The sequence below is a fragment of the Capricornis sumatraensis genome, chromosome 10, assembly GCF_032405125.1.
Source record: "Capricornis sumatraensis isolate serow.1 chromosome 10, serow.2, whole genome shotgun sequence".
Classification (NCBI taxonomy): Eukaryota; Metazoa; Chordata; class Mammalia; order Artiodactyla; family Bovidae; genus Capricornis; species Capricornis sumatraensis.
In genome coordinates, this window is record NC_091078.1 from 40,834,756 (window position 1) to 40,854,283 (window position 19,528).

Consider the following 19,528-nt stretch of genomic DNA (forward strand, 5'->3'; position numbering starts at 1 on the left):
TGTGGTACAGTCAGAATGTACAATACAGCTAATCTCTGTTGTTTCAAAAATATATTCCCTGAATATCAGCCTTAGTTTCACTTAAATTTAAAAGATTTAAACTTTAGAAATGTGTCATGTATGATTGCATTGGAGATTGTATAAACTAATTTTGGTTGATTTCTTTAAAATCTTTTTTATTTACGTATATTGAAGCAAAATATAAAGTGAACATAATATATAGCCCAGTGGCTTTTCACAGAGTGAACACACTTGTGTAGCCATGGTAATTTTAAATAATCAAATAACCTTTAAAACCTTCCTTCGCCACACACACATACACACAAATGAAAATCACCAGGTCCTAAATGTGCAAAAACTTAGTCCTGTTCTAAAAGCATATCCTAAAACTTAGTGATCCAGTAATCTTTCTGTACCATACTGATTTAAAGAATATCCTCTGTCCTTGATATTCTTATAGAAAACCTTAAAAGCTCCACACAAAAACTATTAGAACTGATAAATGAATTCAGCAAGGTAGCAGGGTACAAGATTGATAAATAGAAGTCAGTTGCATTTCTTTACGCCAACAGTGAAAAGAGAAGGCAGAAAAAAATCCTGTTGAAGATCACGTCAAAAAATATGTATCTAGAAATATACCTAACCTGTATGCTGAGGCTTATTAAACTCATAAAGGAAATCAGTGATGATGCAAAGAAAAGGGAAGATATCCCATGCTCTTGGATTGGAAGAATTAATATAGTTAAAATGGCCATACTACCTAAAGCAATCTACAGATTTAATGCAATCCCTATCAAATTACCCATGACATTTTGCACAGAACTAGAACACGTAATCCTAAAATTTATATAGAATTGCCAAAGCAATCTAGAGGAGAAAACAAAGTTGGAGGCATAGCCCTTCCAGACTTCAGACAGTGCTGTAAATCTATAATAGTCAAAGCAGCATGGTATTAGCACAGACACAGGCATGTGGATCCATGGAATAGAATAGAGAGCTCAGAAATAAATCCACACATCTACAGTCAATTAATCTTTGACAAAGGACACAAGAATTTGCAATGGAGGAAAAACAGTCTCTTTAGCAGATGGTGTTAAGAAAGCTGGACAGATGCATGTAAATCAGTGAAGTTGTTGTATTTTTAATATATATATACACATACACATATATAATAGAACACTCCTTCACATCATACACAAAAATAAACTCAAAATGGCTTAAAGACTTAAATATAAAACATGACACCATAAAACTTTTAGAAGAGAACATAGGCAGGATATACTCTGACATAAATTGTACCAGTGTTTTCTTAGGTCAGTCTCCCAAAGCAATAGAAACAAAAGCAAAAATAAATATGACCTAATCAAACTTAAAACAAAAATACAACCTATGGACTGGGAGAAAATATTTGCAAACAGTGTGACCAACAAAGGCTTAATTTTCAGATACACAAACAGCTCATACAATTCCAATAACAACAAAAACCCAGTCAGAAGATGGCAGAAAACCTAAATAGCCATTTCTCCAAAGAAGACATTCAGATGGCCAATAGACAAGTGAAAAAGTTCTCAACATTACTGGTTATAGAGAAATGCAAATCAAAAGTACAATGAGGTAACACCTAACAAAATGGTCAGAATGGCCATCATCAAAAAGTCTACAAATAATAAATGCTGGAGAAGGTGTGGAGAAAAGGGAACACTCCTACACTGTTGCTGGGAATGTAAGTTGGTGGAGCCACTCCGGAAAACAATATGGAGGATCCTTAAAAAACTAAAAGAGTCACCATATGATCCAGCAATCCCACTGCTGGGCATATGTCCAGAAAAGATGAAAGCTCTAATTCGGAAAGATACACGCACCCCCAGTGCTCCTAGCAACACTGTTTGCAGTAGCCAGGACATGGAAGCAGCCGAGGCATCTACCAGCAGATGAATGGACAGAGAGGTCCTTACAAGGGAGCGCTATTCAGCCAAGAGAATGAAACTGCCATCTGCAGCAATGTGGATGGTCCTAGAGATGAGCATGCTAAGCAGACTAAGTCAGCAGAGAATGACAGATGTTGTTATGTGTGACTTAGGTGTGCAATCTAAGAATACTACAAATGCACTTATTTACAGAATATTTAGAAATAGATTCAGACTTGGAAAACAAACTTGCGGTTAACAAAGGGGAAGGTGGGGAGGGATAAATTGGGAGGATGAGATTAAGAGGTATACACCACCATATATAAGATAAACAAGGATTTACTATTAGTAGAAGAAGCTGTATCCAATATCTTATAATAAACTATAGTGGAAAAGAATTTTCAGAAAATAATATAGGAAAATAGATATACATGTGTAACCAAATCACTTTGCTGTACCTCTGAAACTATCACAACATTGTCAATCAACTGTACCTCAATAAAATGAATAAATAAACAACAAATAATAAGGCTTTCCTGGTGGCTCAGCAGTAACGAATCCCCCTGCCAATGCAGGAGACACAGATTCAATCCCTGGTCTAGAAAGATCTCACATGCCGTGGAGCGACTAAGCCCGTGTGTCGCAACTACTGAGGCTGTCCCCTGGAGCTGGGGAGCCACAGCTGCTGAGCCATGGGCCCTAGAGCCTGTACTCTGCGAGAGAAGCCACTGTAATGAGTAGCCCACACTCCACAACTAGAGAGTAGCCCTCACTCTCCACAGCTGGAGAAAGCCTGTGCACAGCAGCCGAGACCCAGCACAGCCAAAGGTAAAATGAATGAATTAAAAAAAAAAGAGCAAGTAACAAATGCAAGAATATTATTATAGAAGCGTGACAAGCAGTTAAAAATTAAAAATGTTTTTTGAAAAGAAAGAATGTCCTCTGTCCTACTCCAAGTTCAAAATGGAGGAAAGTTTTATTGCTAGTATATTTTGAGGCAGTATGTCAACAAACATGGTTTTTTGTTAAAACTTTCAAAGTTTGAAATCAAGAAGTTGTTAATTCACCTTGAGCTCAATACACAAAACAACTGGTGTAAATTTAGTTAAAACTTAACATTTTTTTCCACATTTTGTGAATCTCTAGAAAATTAGAAATATGTTCAATCAACTCTTCCACATTTTGTTAGAGTCTAGGTTCTTTCTAGGCTGATTCTTTAATTTTTATATGACCTATCTAAGGTCATCAATATATAGTTTTTTAATTAGTACATGAGCAGAAAAAAGTCTTCAGTGCTTTTATATGTAAAACTGAAAACTTTCCTTGCAGTATTTTGCTCTGAATAAGTACACTGTACCAGAGGGTGTTCTGGGCACTGGAAACCGAGCAGAAATGGAGCTCTCCCTCACAGAGCTTGGCTCCAGTGGAGGGTGCAGACCAAGTGGACTGACAAGTACAACTGGTTATACCAAGTGCGGGACAGGTTGCTGTGGGAACACATGGGAAGGCCGCCTGATGCGGGGGTCAGGGAACGCTTCCCAGAGGAAGATAGGAAGCTTTAAAACCTATCTCTATTCCCATTGACTCCAGGGGAAGGACAGAGAGAAGAGGGAAGAGAAAAGAAGGTACGCTCTCTGTCACAGTCTAGACCCCCTTTAGATGTCCACAAGTGCCCTGGGAACCTCTCAGGGCAACGCTTGAACCTGCAGAAGGTGGGCAACGGCACCAAGTAGCTTGAATCTAATTCACTTGACTGTGCGCCTGGTGATCAGCTTCTCTGTCGTGGAACTGAGGAATAGGCTCAGCCTCCACAGTGTCTTGATCAAGTTCCTTTCAATTAAGGAGTCTGCTTGTTAGGAGTTTAGTTTTTCAAGGGTAAAGAGTTACTCAGTTGGGTGGGGGTTACTTGCTTTATTCCTGCCCAGATTATAATCACTGCAATGACATCTGTCTGAATTGTTCCCTACTTGGGAAATAGATGGGGAAACAGTGGAAACAGTGTCAGACTTTATTTTAGGGGGCTCCAAAATCACTGCAGATGGTGATTGCAGCCATGAAATTAAAAGACGCTTACTCTTTGGAAGGAAAGTTATGACCAACCTAGACAGCATATTAAAGAGCAGAGACATTACTTTGCCAACAAAGGTCTGTCTAGTCAAGGCTGCGGTTTTTCCAGTGGTCATGAATGGATGTGAGAATTGGACTGTGAAAAGCTGAGCGCCGAAGAATTGATGCTTTTGAACTGTGGTGTTGGAGAAGACTCTTGTGAGTTCCTTGGACTGCAAGAAGATCCAACCAGTCCATCCTAAAGGAGATCAGTCCTGGGTGTTCATTGGAAGGACTGATGCTGAAGCTGAAACTCCAGTACTTTGGCCACCTCATGCGAAGTGTTGACTCATTGGAGAAGACCCTAATGCTGAGAGGGATTGGGGGCAGGAGGAGAAGGGGATGACAGGATGAAATGGCTGGATGGCGTCACCAACTCAACGGACATGAGTTTGGGTAAACTCTGGGAGTTGGTGATGGACAGGGAGGCCTGGCGTGCTGCGATTCGTGGGATCACAGAGTTGGACACAACTGAGCAACTGAACTGAACTGCACCCAGGGCCAGCAACAGGTCCTGGAAGACTGCTCTATTATCTGTTGAACTTTTAAAATATGATGAACTATTTCTTTGACCCAGTTAATCATCTGTAGTAGTTTTCATCAGAATGATTTGAAATTGATACATTTTTAAGAGTAGGTGAAGCAAGTCATCACCATACATAAATAAGGAATGCTTACTAGTTTTTCAGACTTTCAAGTGTCATTTTAAGACTTGAGTCCAGAGACTATTCATCTGTTTCATCAGATATTTTTAAAATTCCCTAAAACAAGGAATGAATTTTTCCTTGTATCTCTGCATGTACTTGAAATCTCAATTCCAGACATTATTAATCAAGATGTTATGTGAACAATTCAGTTAAGACTTGATTTACTGAAGTGGTCTTTTACCCCTAAATTTAATTTGTCACATTCTTGGTTGCTCATATTTACATATTTGGCTCCTTTCCTAGGTAAGTGGAGGTATACTTCGAATTTTTCCAGAAGGCAAAGCCCAGTTTGCTGACATTGAACCCAAATTTGATAGACTGCTGTTTTTCTGGTCTGACCGTCGCAACCCTCATGAAGTACAACCAGCATATGCTACAAGGTAGTATTCCTTTAAAGAAAAAAAAAATTGGTAAAGAGCATAGTAAGATAGGAGGGGCTCGATAGCATAAATGTGAACATTTTCTAATGAGTGTCTTCCTATCCTTCAGTTACCTTTATCATAAGGCTTTAGTCGTGACTATTTTAATCTGAATGATGTTATAAGGGTGTTCACAGTCAGTCCCAAACGTCTGTGAGTCCCTGCAGCCCTTCCTTGTCTCGGGTGAGACAGGGAGGCTCAGGGTTCTTGTCTTCCAAGGCCTGTCTCCTCGGTTTGTGCATCTCTTAACTAGTATCCGTTCTCAGACCTGGTGAGAGTGTTCATGTGGGGAATAAGGACTAGCTAGAGAAGAGAAAGGGCAGCTTTATTAAAGGGGGTCCAGCAGAAGTGGGGGGCAGAGGGATGGTATGGAAAAAGGATACAAGGTAGAAAAATACATAATCAGAGAGTGGAAGTGTAGAGAAAAAAGAATAGAGCGAAAAGAAGCAGAGAAAAGGTGTGTTAAAAAAAATTACCCTCTGCTTTAATAGACAGCATGTGTTAGGCTTATGCTGTTTTTTACATTTTCTGCTTGATACTCTTTTTCTACAAGGTTTCCTTTTCTAAGCCTTTTTTTTTACTCTTAAAAGTTTTTTTTTTTTTTTACCATTTACCATGACCTAATTAAAATGTGTAGACTATTAAAATGGAAGATGTTACAGACATTGTTAGCAAAATAAATATTTGTTTTAAAAAAAAAGCTCTACTTTTTAAATACCTGTTTTCATTATAGAAGGGATTTGGGACATTATGATAGTGAATTACTGGCACACAGTGGCTTAGATCTGGTGAGATCCCTTAGAAACACAAGAAGAGTTGGCCCTTGACAGTGATGTTGTATCATTTCATGAGGTTCATACTGTGAAGGTTTTGTCACCTGTCCCTCCTTCCTTCTTTCTGAGCCATGTTGCCTCAGCCTTTATGCATCTTAGTCAGTAGCAGGCTGAGCGGTATGACTTGAGGCCATAAGAACTTCTGGGTGGAACCTGGGGATCCCATCACATCGCAGACTTGGTCCTGAATCCTGTCTCTCCTCCCATCACCCCAGTGCCCATCTCAGCCCCGACTGCTTCTTAAAAATCGTTTCTGAACTTGAAGCTGCTTCATTGATCTTCCTTTGCATTGAGTCTTGAATGTGATGTGGTATGTCCTCTCAATGGAGACAGAATGGACATTTTAGGGAATGAATAGATGCCATGCAATTACGGGTTGCTCCAGGAGTTGGGAGGAGGGAGAAAGTGGTCTCACATTGGGATCGATTGGTCTAGTGTAGCCACTGGGCCTGGAGTGAGGAGAAACAAGGATTAGACAGTGTTGGCAAGGCTGGGAGGAAAGGGCGAGGGTGTGGAGTCAGAGCAGAGCTGATATGTGGAGGAGGAATCTAAACAGATAGCGGATGAGGCAGGAGAAACAGAGTGATGTGTGGGGGTTTACAGCTGTCTTCTGGGAAGGCCTTGGACAGTGCAGGGACCTGATCCAGATGGCTGAACTCTGGTTACTAAGGAACTAAGAGTTTGGGGCGGGTGCAAAAGACAGAGGAAAACATTTGTGCACCTTCCCCATTGTCATGGCCACCTGTGTGATAGGATAGGGGCTGGAGCTCTGGAGCCGGGAGGCCATACCTTGACCTCGCCTCTGTCCCTTTCCAGCCTCCCTGACTGTCCTGACTCCCAGGCTCTGCCTCTGCTCTGCATTTGACTCTTGACTGCGGACAGTTCGCTGGTTCATTTGATCAGTGTTGCTTTTCCCCAGTGAATACAGGCCAGAATCTGCAGGACATTTTACTGATTGCTGCATTCTTCTAAGGAACTGATCCTTTCTAACATGCTTTCACGCCCTGTGGTGTTTGCAGATTTTCTGCATTTTTAGTACCAAAAAGTGTAACCAAGTGCTTTGTGGTCTTTAATAAACAAGAGTCTTCATTCATTTGTGAAATGTGGTGTTCCAAATGATTGAAATTTTCAGAAAAATGAAACAAGACATAGTATAATTGTTTTGATTAAAATCCTAAAAAACTCTTCGCATGATTGAACTTTCTTGATGACTCCAGGTTGTAAATTTATAAGCGCCTGTCATGATTCTTTGTTGTTACGAGTGTAGTGACATCCTCAGATGTGGCTGAGAGTGCCCACTGTCCCCTGCTCTGCAGGCCCCTGCTCTGGCGTCCTGTTTCTCTTCTTTTGGAATGCTATTGATAACATACTTTTTCTCTAACAGCCACTTTTTCCTTCTTGGTGTCTGTTTCTAATCTGCTATAGGCTTGCAAAACAGATAATAAATAGGTTATTTCTTAGTAGGTACTAAGAAAATCGTAAAAAGTCACAAACTCTGCAGTGTTAATTTGAGCTACTCCTGGCTCTGTGTTATGCTCTTGACCATTGGGGTTCTTGGATAAGTGGGTTGTTACTGTGCCCACGTATCACCTGATGTCATTCCAAGTTACGTGTTGTTTTGCCATGATGAGTTTTACTAGATCTTTGCAACAGCATTCCCTTTTTTTCTCCCAGTGTGGTCATTCTTAACCCTGTTCTAAATTTTCTTTTAGGTACGCAATAACTGTTTGGTATTTTGATGCAGATGAGAGAGCGCGAGCTAAAGTGAAATATCTAACAGGTAAGCATTTGGGGCCTGGGTACAGTAGAAGGAGGAGACCCCACAGCCAGGCGCTGCTTTCCATGAGCCAGAACGCTTGCCCCTTGTTTTTGTCAGATTCTTAATTCCCCTATTTAGAAGAGGGCTGCTCTTAAGTCACCTTCATTGTTACCTTTAACCATCAAAATTGCCCATAGGTGAGGCAAGTTTGAGACAAAGCAATCTGGGGAAATGGTTCAAACAAGCTGAGTTTTCTGTGATTATCCTTCTCAGTCATAGGCTGTCTTTGTCTCATTCTCCCCATGGAAGAAAGGTAATATCCTTTCCTCTTTAGATGTAGATGCCCTGGAGAATAATCCAGGTCTCCCGCGTTAAATGTGGATATGAAGAAAATTAACGCAAAGGGATGAATTGAGATGCTGAAATCAGTAAATCTGACAGGCACGCAGAGTCCGTATCTGCAAGTGGCGTCCAGTCACCCCCACTTGTGGACGCCCTCCTGGAGCACTTGGGCCAGAGGTTTCCAGCAGACGGACTGCTGACCTGTCTTTTCTTTAACCCCACTTTGTATCTCACAAATCTGCTCCAGTTCACATTTCTGCTTTGACTACCTGTACTGTCACCAGCCATGGATAATCCCACATCAGCCTTCTATAAAACTATAAAAATTGAATATTCATAAGTTTCTGTTTATTTTCAAAGTCACTGTTTGTGACAGATGCCTAGTAGTGTGCTTTCAGTGAGGCTGAACACACTGCTATTAATATTTTAAAGCAATTCAGTTTGTTTTTCAAAAAAAAAAAAAAAGACAAAAATCATTATCCCTGTGTAGAGAGTGGTTTTTCCCTTTAAAAGGTTTACTAGTCCAGAGTCCCTGCATTTACCGTAATCAACCCTGAGGGTAACTTTTGGGAATCTGAGTGTGATCACTCTCAGATGACGTGTGTTTGCAAGTTGAAAGGCTGTGCACACTGTTAGGAGCTCAGCGGGATGCAGGAACAGAAGCTCTCTGGTACTTAATGAATTTTTTTTTTTTTTACTTTGCAGGTGAAAAAGGTGTGAGGGTCGAACTCAATAAACCTTCTGATTCAATCAGTAAAGACGCCTTATAGAGCCTCACCCAGCAATACCCAACTCACCTGCAGTGATTACTGCCACTGTTTGTGAATTGTGAATACACATAAATGGGAGAAAGAAAAATAGCCAGCCAGCTGGCAGTTTAAGGAAACAGAAACAACTTTCTTGTGTTGCATCAAAACAAAGATTTTGACTGTGTGGCTTTGTACTGCATGATTGACTCCAAACCTGTGATGGGAGGAATATGAGTTATCAACTGAAAGTGGTGTTCACATCTGGACATGAAATAAGTGCCCTAGGTAGAATTTTTTTCATTCTTATATTTTGCCAGATCTGTCATCTAGCTGAGTTCATTTCATCTCTCCCTTTTTTTATATAGTCAAGTTTGAATTTGAAATAATTTTTGTATAATCAGGTACAATTTATCAAAACTGAATTGAGAAAAAATTACAGTATTATTTCCCAAAATAGCATCAATCTATTTTTGTAAACCTCTTCGTACTATTAAATTTTGCCCTGAAAAGCCTCTTATAATGATTGTTGCCAGTGACTAATGATTAATTTTGTTTTTACTTAAAATAAGAAAAGGAGCACTTTAATCACCAACTGAAAAATCAGATTGTTTTGTAATCCTTACACTAATTTGAACTCTTAAAAGACTGCTGCTGTTGTTTTCTGACATTGTTAATAGTGATACATAACAGTAAAGCCGTCACTGTTCACTTCACCATTTACTACCAGTAACTTTTAGTTCCTGTTTTATAAGAAAAATACATAGTAAAAAGGTTTTATCTTTTAAGTTACATTAAAAAAAAAAAAAAACTACAGTGACTGGCACTAAATGAACTTGAGGTTACCCTCCTCAGCATCAAGTTCCCAAGATAAAGGGCTTTCTTCTGCTTTCAGGTACATCCCAGAGATGTAGAACGGACTGTCCCCTTTCCTAGACTTTTCCTTTTGCTTCCCGTCAGGTTGATTGTACTTTGAGTTTTGCTGTTTTCTTCCTACTTCTGTGCCCATCTGGCCAGCAGATCAGAACCTCATTCTTGTTGGGTAGCATCAGGGGGAGACTGTGCCTCCAGACCGAACGGTGTTGTTACAGACTTAACATCGGTGACTCCTCAGGCCACTGCTGGTGCACTCCCCAGAGGCAGTGCTCTCCATCAGTACTGAAAGTTGGGTGTTCAGCTTAAAAATCAAAGCACGAAGCAAAAAACCAGATAACTTCTATGAGTCTTCTTTTTTATTTTTCAGAAAAAAGAGGGAATCCTACAAAATCACGTAAGTCCTCCCAGACTTGAGTTATCTAACACCTGAATTAGGATGGATGTCTTAGACTTCAGTTTCCTAGGCTGTTTAGCAAAGCCCAGAAGGTAGTATCTGTATTTTGCATGAATTATGGGTGTAAGACCTTGCCCACTTCAGTTTTCTATCTCTGTCCTTGATCTTCTTTGCCAAAATAATGTGAGTGTACAGAAATATTTCTGTATATTTCAACCTATGACAGTTTTAGCATCTGTATAGTTTGTATTCAATTAGAGACCTTTTCTATGGAAAGCTCAGTAATTTTTATTAAAAGATTGCTACTGTTCATGTAAAACATGAAAAAAAGTTGTTTAGTGAACTGGCAGCATGGATTTAGGGTGGGATTAAATATTCAGTATTGTGATCTCACTTCGGAGAACTTGCAGGAGACAATTGTAGTGATTGTTGGTTTTCCTCACCCACTGCAGTTTTGTTCCACTTCTTTCCTAGTCCCAGATAATATTAGTACAATGCAACATCTCAACAGTAAGTGCCTCTGCCCCTGCTCTCCCCTCCCACCCCAGCCTGGTCTGCAGTGCAGTGCACTGCCTTAGGCCACAACTCAAAAGCGCTATTATTTTTAGGTTGAGTAGAAATTGTATGATGTTGGTGGGAGGTTTGTTTGTCAAGGTGTACAATAACAGCCTTTTAATCTGGGAGCCCCTGTGTCATTCAGATACGTATTTCTGCAGTTGTGCAAAGTGTCAGATTCTACTGTCTGTGGGTTGTGCTTGCCTGACAGGTTTTAAATTTTGTTGTGGGATTTTTTTGTTGTTTGTTTTTGGAAAAGTTTATAATTTCTTCGAGATAGTTGTGAAAGGATGGAGAAATCAGGATAGCCATTTCTTTTAATATCCATTTAAAATCTGTTCTTTTCATGTTAGTGGGACTGTTAACTTGTCACCAAGCAGGACTCTATATAAAACAAAATTTAAAACTATTTGTGGCCTATATGTGTTTAATCCTGGTAAAAGATAAAGCTTCTAATGCTGTTTTTATTCAACATATTAACCAGCTGTAAAACACAGACCTTTATCAACAGCAGGCAAAGAATTTCAGGATTTACATACAGATAAACTATAAAGTCATGTAATTTGAAAAGCAGTGTTTCATTATGAAAAAGCTCTCAAAATGCTTGTAAAGCTAATCTAATTAAACAGATGTATAAATGTTCTTGAAAAAATTATGCTTATTTCCACCTGTCTCTTGTTGTGTTTTGATCCTTTATCATACACTGATTTTCATAATGGGCTCCTCCATCAGATAATGTGCTTTTCTCTCACTCATCTCTGGCTTAGTCCAGAGCATTTGGTACTTTTTATAAATGATAACAAGCGAAAGAGAACAGCAAACATGGAATGTGACAAGTTTAGCAATCCTGGGAGTAGCTGGACTGCCCATGGGATCCATAAGCTCTATTTGTATTCTCAACATTTAGGTTCTTGCCCTTTTAATAGGGTTTTTTTTAATGACTGTAATACTCACACCGTTGAGCCTATCTCTGTTGCCCCTCTTCTGCAGAAACGAAGGGCCATGAGGTTTATCTCTAACTGTCACAGGTATCCTGTGTGTATATATGCAGAAAAGTATAATCGGTGTGGTCATGAACTAAAGAGCTCTTTACAACATGAGGTCAATATACATATTCATTTACCTCTTATTTAAAATACTTTTTGGTGTGGTGTTTTTGTTATATTTCCGCCTATCTTAGGGCTTCCCTCAATAGCTCAGTTGGTAAAGAATCCGCCTGCAGCGCAAGAGACCCTGGTTCGATTCCTGGGTCAAGAAGATCTGCTGGAGAAGGGAAAGGCTGCCCACTCCAGTATTCTGGCCTGAAGAAGTCCATGGGGTCACAAAGAGTCAGACACAACTGAGCGACTTTCCCTTAGGGCATTTGTAAAATTCTACTGAAATATAGCTGAATGGATTAAAGGGGAGGGCCAGTGTGAGTTAGGGATGAAAACTGATTATTTTTGGTATTGTGGCAAAAAGAGCACAGACAGGATTGACAGACCTGTTTAGCTCTGACGGAACCACTGAATTGTGTGACCTTCAGAGCCTTTTGCATCTGAAAATAAGCACAGTGGCTCCAGTCTTACAGAAAGAGTTGTGCGCAACCCAAGTGAAGATGCAGAGGGTCTGAGAACATGAGCTCTATCTTGGTTGTGGATGGATATGTATTTATTTAAATATGTATTGATGCCATATATTTAATAATTGTACCTGGGTTTTTAGAAGTACCCAGTCTCCACTGCTTCAGGAATAGGCTCTTAGGCCTCTTACTGTCAAGAATGCAGTCCCCAGATTCTGCCGTTGATTTTAAAGCAGAGTCTTTTCATGATCAGTTCAGTTCAGTCGCTCAGTCGTGTGCTACTGTTTGTGACCTTATGAACCGCAGCACTCCAGGCCTCCCTGTCCATCACCAACTCCCAGAGTTTACCCAAACTCATGTCCATTGAGTCAGTGATGCCATCCAACCACCTCATCCTCTGTCGTCCCCTTCTCCTCCTGGCTTCAATCTTTCCCAACATCAGGGTCTTTTCAAATGAGTCAGCTCTTCACATCAGCTGGCCGAAGTATTGGAGTTTCAGCTTCAACATCAGTCCTTCCATTGAACACCCAGGACAGATTTCCTTAGGATGGACTCGTTGGATCTCCTTGCAGTCCAGGGGACTCTCAAGAGTCTTCTCCAACACCACAGTTCAAAAGCATCGATTCTTCGGAGCTCAGCTTTCTTTATAGTCCCACTCTCACATCCATACATGACTACTGGAAACACCATAGCCTTAACTAGATGGACCTTTGTTGACAAAGTAATGTCTCTGCTTTTTAATATACTGTCTAGGTTGGTCAGAACTTTCCTTCCAAGGGGTAAGCATCTTTTAATTTCATGGCTGCAGTCACCATCTACAGTGATTTTGGAGCCCCCCAAAATAAAGTGTCAGCACTGTTTCCCCATCTATTTGCCATGAAGTGATGGGACCGGATGCCATGATCTTCGTTTTCTGAATATTGAGCTTTAAGCCAACTTTTTCACTCTCCTCTTTCACTTTCATCAAGAGGCTCTTTAGGTCTTCACTTTCTGCCATAAGTGTGGTGTCATCTGCATATCTGAGGTTATTGATATTTCTCCTGGCAATCTTGATTCCAGCTTGTGCTTCCTCCGGCCCAGCATTTCTCATGATGTACTCTGCATATAAGTTCAATAAGCAGGGTGACAATATACAGCCTTGATGTACTCCTTTTCCTTTTTGGAACCAGTCTGTTGTTCCATGTCCAGTTCTAACTGTTGCTTCCTGACCTGCATACAGATTTCTCAAGAGGCAGGTCAGGTGGTCTGGTATTCCCATCTCTCAGAATTTTCCACAGTTTATTGTGATCTACACAAAGGCTTTGGCATAGTCAGCAAAGCAGAAATAGATGTTTCTCTGGAACTCTCTTGCTTTTTCATGATCACCAGAAAGGAAATTTCACCTGGAACATGGCAGTGTTCAAGGACACACCATTGGACCAATGATATGTATAAAAGGCCTGGCCTCATGATCTGGGAAGAGTTTTACAAGTAGAAAACACTTAAATATAAACCAGGTCATAAGACACAGAGGGCCTAAACAGCTGCAGGCAGCTTCTTATCAAGTGGGTCATTTCTGAGCTCTGAACAGGTGTTATAGATGTTATTGGATAAGGACTTCCTGGATGAGGTCTATATTTATTGAGATTAGGCCTTTTTTGCCAAAATTGTCTTATTTCTATCTTCTATAGAATAGTGTTACAGTTTTTTTTAAGTCAGTTACAAACACACTTGTAGGTTAAGTCAGCTTGTTTTATGTGAGGCTTGGTAAGAAAAATAGCCCCTTGTGTTCTTCCCCTGAGAAAAGATTTTAACTCTTCAGTGACTTTTTGGGTATGTGCCCAGTTGCTGTGCTTAGTCACTCAGTGGTGTCTGTCTCTGGTGACCACATGGACTGTAGCCCGCCAGGCTCCTCTGTCCATGGGATTTTTCAGGCAAGAATACTGGAGTGGGTTGCCATTTCCTTCTCCATTTGTGCTCAGTTAGTTCTGAATAATAGTTGCATTGCCAAGTTTTAGATTCTTCATTATCTCCAAACTTCTGTACGTGGGAGGTAAGAATACAGGTGTCTCTCTAGCCCTCCTCCTCTGCCTCTGCCATACCTCCCTGACCTCCTTACATAACTGTCTTGTAACTTTAGATCACATGAATAGGTAAAGGCTATTTGGGACATCCCTGGTGATCCTTTCCTGGGGATCCAGTGATTAAGACTCTGTGCTTCCACTGCAGGGGGAAAGTTCCATTCCTAGTTTAGCAACTAGATGGCACATGCCATGTGACACAGCCAAAGCAAAAGAAAAAGTATTTGTGCTGTTGAAAGGTGAGATGTAGAATAAATCATGATGACTTTCATAGTTCCCTCTTTTCTTAATGTCTTGCTTGATCTTCCGTTTCAAACCCCCAAGGCCTCCAGCCTGCAGGAACCAAGTGTGGTTGTGGTGTCTGCCTGGAGCACAGCTGTCTCCCTGACCTCCTTCCACGTTGTTTTGGAGGTCCTGTCGCTCCTTTCTGTGGGGTCTTCGCTTCCTGGGTCCTGCGTCTTCTCTCTTGGCTTGCTTCCTCAATCTGGTGTAGCATGTCCTTCAGTACTTTCTGTGAAAGAGTACCTGGGAGGTAAATTTTCTTTTTTTTAACTTTCACATTTAATTGGTAATTTGCCTGAGTTTAGAACTCTAGCTCGGAAGTAATTATCCTTCGGGATTTTGAAGGCATTGCCTAGGTTCTAAGTTGCAGTGTGGATGCTGAGAAATCTGAGCCATTCCTATTTCTGACTCTTTACACGTAGTCTGCTTTTCGTATGTGGACACTCAAAGAATAATTTCGTGTCCCCAGGGCTGTGACAGCGTGCCTGTTCTCAGCCACTATGAGAGGCATGCAAACGGTAAACTCAGGCCCTACATTTGGGGCATTTCCCTCAATTATTTCTCCCCTCCATCTTCTCTGCTCCTTCTGAACTCCTGTTGTCCAGACAGGGAAAGGGAAGCCTGGCGTGCTGCAGTTTATGGGGTCGTGAAGAGTTGGACATGACTGAGTGACTGAACTGAACGGTTGACCACACAGTCCACCTCAGTTGTGAGCCTGTCACTGACAGCTACCACTGTGTGCCTTTGTCCTTTGCTTTGAAGATATCTCATTGCCAGTTCTCCAAGGGTTTCACATGTGCTGTTAACATTTTTAATTTTCAAGAGCTCTTTTTTGTTCTTGAAATTTTTAAAATATATGAAAACCTATTCCATATAGTAGATACAGTATCTAACATTTTTAAAATTTTTGTTTTAATTTTTTGTCAGGTTAGATGTTTTCCTCCCAGGTCTGACCATTCTTGTTTGTGTGTTCATATTTAAGGGGAAGTACTTGAGCTTCTGGCTTTCCAAGGAATCTTAGTTGCTGCCTAATCTGAATCTCTTTCATTATCTTCCCAACAAAGTCACCCATAACCTGTAGTGATAGCATAACTGTGAGACACAGAAAAATGTCCAACTTATGTGCAGAGAAATAAGCATCTGAAACTAGAGCCAGCACCGGAATTCCTGTGAAGGCCAAGAGTCAGGTGGAAACTGTATGTTAAAGAGTCAGGGCAGTGGGGGCCTAGTGGTAGCAGTGTCCAGGGAAAAAGCGGGGACCCCACCACAAATGTTGAAATACTGATACATCACACCAGTGCATCACCAGTGCTGGCCACTGGGGCATCAAGGGGAGGCTTGAAAGTTCATGAGATTGAAGGAGGCTGCTTGAGGAAGGCACCATGTCAGAGAGGGAGAGATGTCTCCTTGAGGCTTGAAGGTAAAATGGAAGAAGGGAAGCAAGGGTCTTAGAAAAATAAAATTGTAGAATCAAATGAGATTGCAAATCTCTCCCATCTCACAAATATGTCCTCTCTGAGAAATACTGTTTTTCACTGTTGCAACAGAAGAAAACACTCAATTCAGAAGCCTCTCATCTTTGCCTATATCAAGCCAACTGTTTTTACAAGTCAAGGAAAATAATACCTTTCAAAATGAGCAGAATAGGGAAGAAAAATAGCTATAAACTATTATCTATAAGGAAAAAAAATGAGAATTATAGCTGATGAAAATTCTTTCCTCAACCATAAGGCAACTGCAGAATGTTCAGTGTGAATGAAATATCTTTAAAAACAGGACTTTGCAGGAATAAAAATTAAAACCTGAAATTCAAAATCTCAGAAAAATGGACCAAAAGAAAAAATCCCTCAGGAAGCTGTGAAACAAGAATTGATGTAACTCCAGCGAAGAAACTGAAGACGACAGAATTATCTGAATTTAAGATTAAATTGTAAGATACACCAGGGAAGATATAATCACGGTCATTGGGAAAAAGTAGGAAAGCAGACCACAGTGCAATACAGAATAGTCACAAAGGGTTAGAAAGCAGAAGGGGACACACGATGAGCATGTGTGTTGTTTAGTGGCTAAATCATGTCCAGCTGTTTGTGACCCCATGGACTGTAACCCACCAGTCCCCCTGTCCATGGGATTCTTCAAGCCAGAATACTGGAGTAGGTTGCCATTTCCTTCTCCAGGGGATCTTCCCAACCCAGTGATCAAACCCCTATCCCCTATCTCCTGCTTGGCAGGCTGATTTTTGACCAGTGAGCCACCGGGGAAGGCCCTGTGTTGCAGTATGCTTACATGAAATAGCAACTAGAATGAACAGTTGACAAATAGCAACATGGGGGACTCACAGACATGATAAGCTAGACTCCATCCTACCATCAGGGATCCTGTGAAAGTGAAGGTCACTCAGTCGTGTCCAACTCTTTGCAACCTCATGGACTATACAGTCCATGGAATTCTCCAGGCCAGAATACTGGAGTGGGTAGCCTTTCCCTTCTCCAGGGGATCTTCCCAACCCAGGGGTTGAACCCAGGTCTTCCACATTGCAGGCAGATTCTTTACCACATGAGCCACAGAGGAAGTATTTGAATATCTTAATGTAACTGAACAAGTGTCTGGGTATATCTTACTGAATTATTTTAAATGTATACAAATACATGTGAGGAATCTTGTTAAAAAGGAAATCCAGTTTTCTTTCATGTTTAGTTTGCAAGAAATGCTTATAACCTGGAATGATTTGGGTCTCAAGAATATCTGTCTTGAAAATACATTTTGATTCTTTGGAGAAGTATGGAGAAGAATCGGTGTTACATTAACATGTTTTTGCAAAAGCAGTTAACAGTGAAAGTTGAGAAGTACCTAGTCATTTGATGCACTTAACACAGAATTTAACAGCTGCCTCTTTGTTCTACTAGACCTCTGATACAGGGGCAAAGGACATTACATCCTAGGAAGCTTTCAGACTAATCAAGATGATGAGAGCAGAATAATAAGTACTAGACATTCAAAGGAAGAGTACTGTGATTTTGAAAACAGTAGAAAATATAGGTCCCAACTTGTCTGGAAGACTTCCTGTTGGGGGTTACCGTGTTTTGCCATATTGGGTACTGGTTTCTTGCAGAAGACTACATTAGTGTTCAGAGTAAAAGGTGAAATATAAACAAGTTTAGGAAGATTAATGTAGATTAGTAGGTCTACCTTAGGTAGACCTGTAGATCAGTCCTTTTTTGTTTGAACAAGCACCTGTCTTTGTATGTCAGAAGTGAAGTGAAGTGAATTGAAGTCGCTCAGTCGTGTCCGACTCTGCGACCCCACGGACTGTAGCCTACTAGGCACATCCCTCCATGGGATTCTCCAGGCAAGAGTACTGGAGTGGGTTGCCATTTCCTTCTCCAGGGGTTATATGTCAGAACCAGTCATTATTATTCCCGTTGCTGAAGTTTCTTTCTCTCTTTGGCTTTGCTTTGCCTTCAGTTTTTCAGAGAGATTTAATTTACTAAGGTGGTTCAGATGGTAAAGAATCTGCCTGCGGTGCAAGAGACCTGGGTTCAATCCCTGGGTCGGGAAGATCCCCTGGAGGAGGGCATGGCAACCCACTCTAGTATTCTTGCCTGGAGAACCCCCATGGGCAAAGGAGCCTGGCCGGCTACCACCATGGGGTCAGAGTTGGACATCAGTGAACAACTAAGCTCAAGAGCGCCATCTGGTGTTCAGTAAGGAAGAGGGTAAATCCTTTGGTAGGTTTAGCACCAGAACCGAAGAAAGCAAACTGCAGCTTGTTTCTGTATTACAGTCTACAGCATTGTAAACTTTGATAATGATTCCTGAATCACTAAAGATCAAGTTTTTAACTTCTCATATCAAAAGATATGAGATGATGTGTATGTAATTATATAACTAACAGTGGAATGTTAGAAATAAAAAGCCAGAGCTAATCACCACATGGCATCCTTTACCATTTCAGTTCCCTAGAGAATTTAATCTCCCTGGTGTCTCAGATGGTAAAGTGTCTGCCTACAATGCAGGAGACCTGGGTTCGTTCCCTGGGTCAGGAAGATCCCCTGGGGAAGGAAATGGCAACCCACTCCAGTACTCTTGCCTGGAGAACCCCATGGATGGAGGAGCCTGGTAGGTTATAGTCCATGGAGTCAGAGTCTGGACATGACTGAGTGACTTCACTTTCAGAGAATTTAATCTGTAATAATAATTGTCTAATAGAGTTTTACTTCATCTGGTGGATATGCTACTAGTCAACATATACAACAAATTTCCAAAAAGGCAGCAATAACCTCAAGGATAAAAAATCAAAACAACAACAGAAACTCACTGCCCCTCAATAAGGATTAACTGCAAAGAGCTCAGCTTCTTTTCAAAGCAGCCCAGTGAGGAGATCCTGCAGGTATCCCAGGTATAGGATCCCAGCTGGGTACTAAGTCTGAGGGAAGTTATAGCTCCTGCCTGTTTCACTGTGACATTCTTACTTAAAACTCCCATAAGCTTCGGAAAGAAAAGAAAATCTCAGAGCTTTTGGACCATGGGATAAAGTCTGCTTCCCTTCTCTCCTTCCCCACCTCTTCAAATGAAGGGCAGTAACATTTAAAAGTTGACCCCTAATGATCTCTTCAAATGAAGGGCAATAACATTTAAAAGTTGACCCCTAATGATTTTTAAAAGTGAAAAACCAACAGAATGTAAAACTGTTTTTCTTAATATAAAACAGATTTGCAAGTATCAGAATTCTTAGATATTGACATGAAGTCTTAATTAAATTCCAAATTTTAAATTAACTTCAACTTTCTTGCCAGTTAACATATTGCCATCATCCTTTAAAACTGACCAATTCTTATTTTACAACCTAAATATTTCTGGAAGCCATCTTCTCTCCATCCCAGCCATTGCCCTTCCCCCTCTTGCCACCGCCCCGCTCCTCCCCTCCCCCCCCCCCCCCAACACACACACACACACACCATGAACCCTTCAAAACACTTCT

The 19,528-nt window shown here is 40.8% G+C and overlaps 1 protein-coding gene across 2 annotated transcripts in view; it reads left to right on the forward strand.

The window, feature by feature from the left end:
- EGLN1 (egl-9 family hypoxia inducible factor 1) overlaps positions 1-11,271 on the forward strand; it is a 48,995-nt gene extending 37,724 nt beyond the window's left edge. For both annotated transcript variants that reach the window (XM_068981816.1, XM_068981818.1), the window contains 3 exons: positions 4,964-5,100; positions 7,685-7,752; positions 8,779-11,271. In XM_068981816.1, coding sequence (XP_068837917.1) covers positions 4,964-5,100; positions 7,685-7,752; positions 8,779-8,843 — 270 coding nt within the window. In that variant the 3' untranslated portion in view covers positions 8,844-11,271. The remainder of the gene's footprint in view (positions 1-4,963; positions 5,101-7,684; positions 7,753-8,778) is intronic.
- The last annotated feature ends 8,257 nt before the right edge of the window (positions 11,272-19,528 follow it).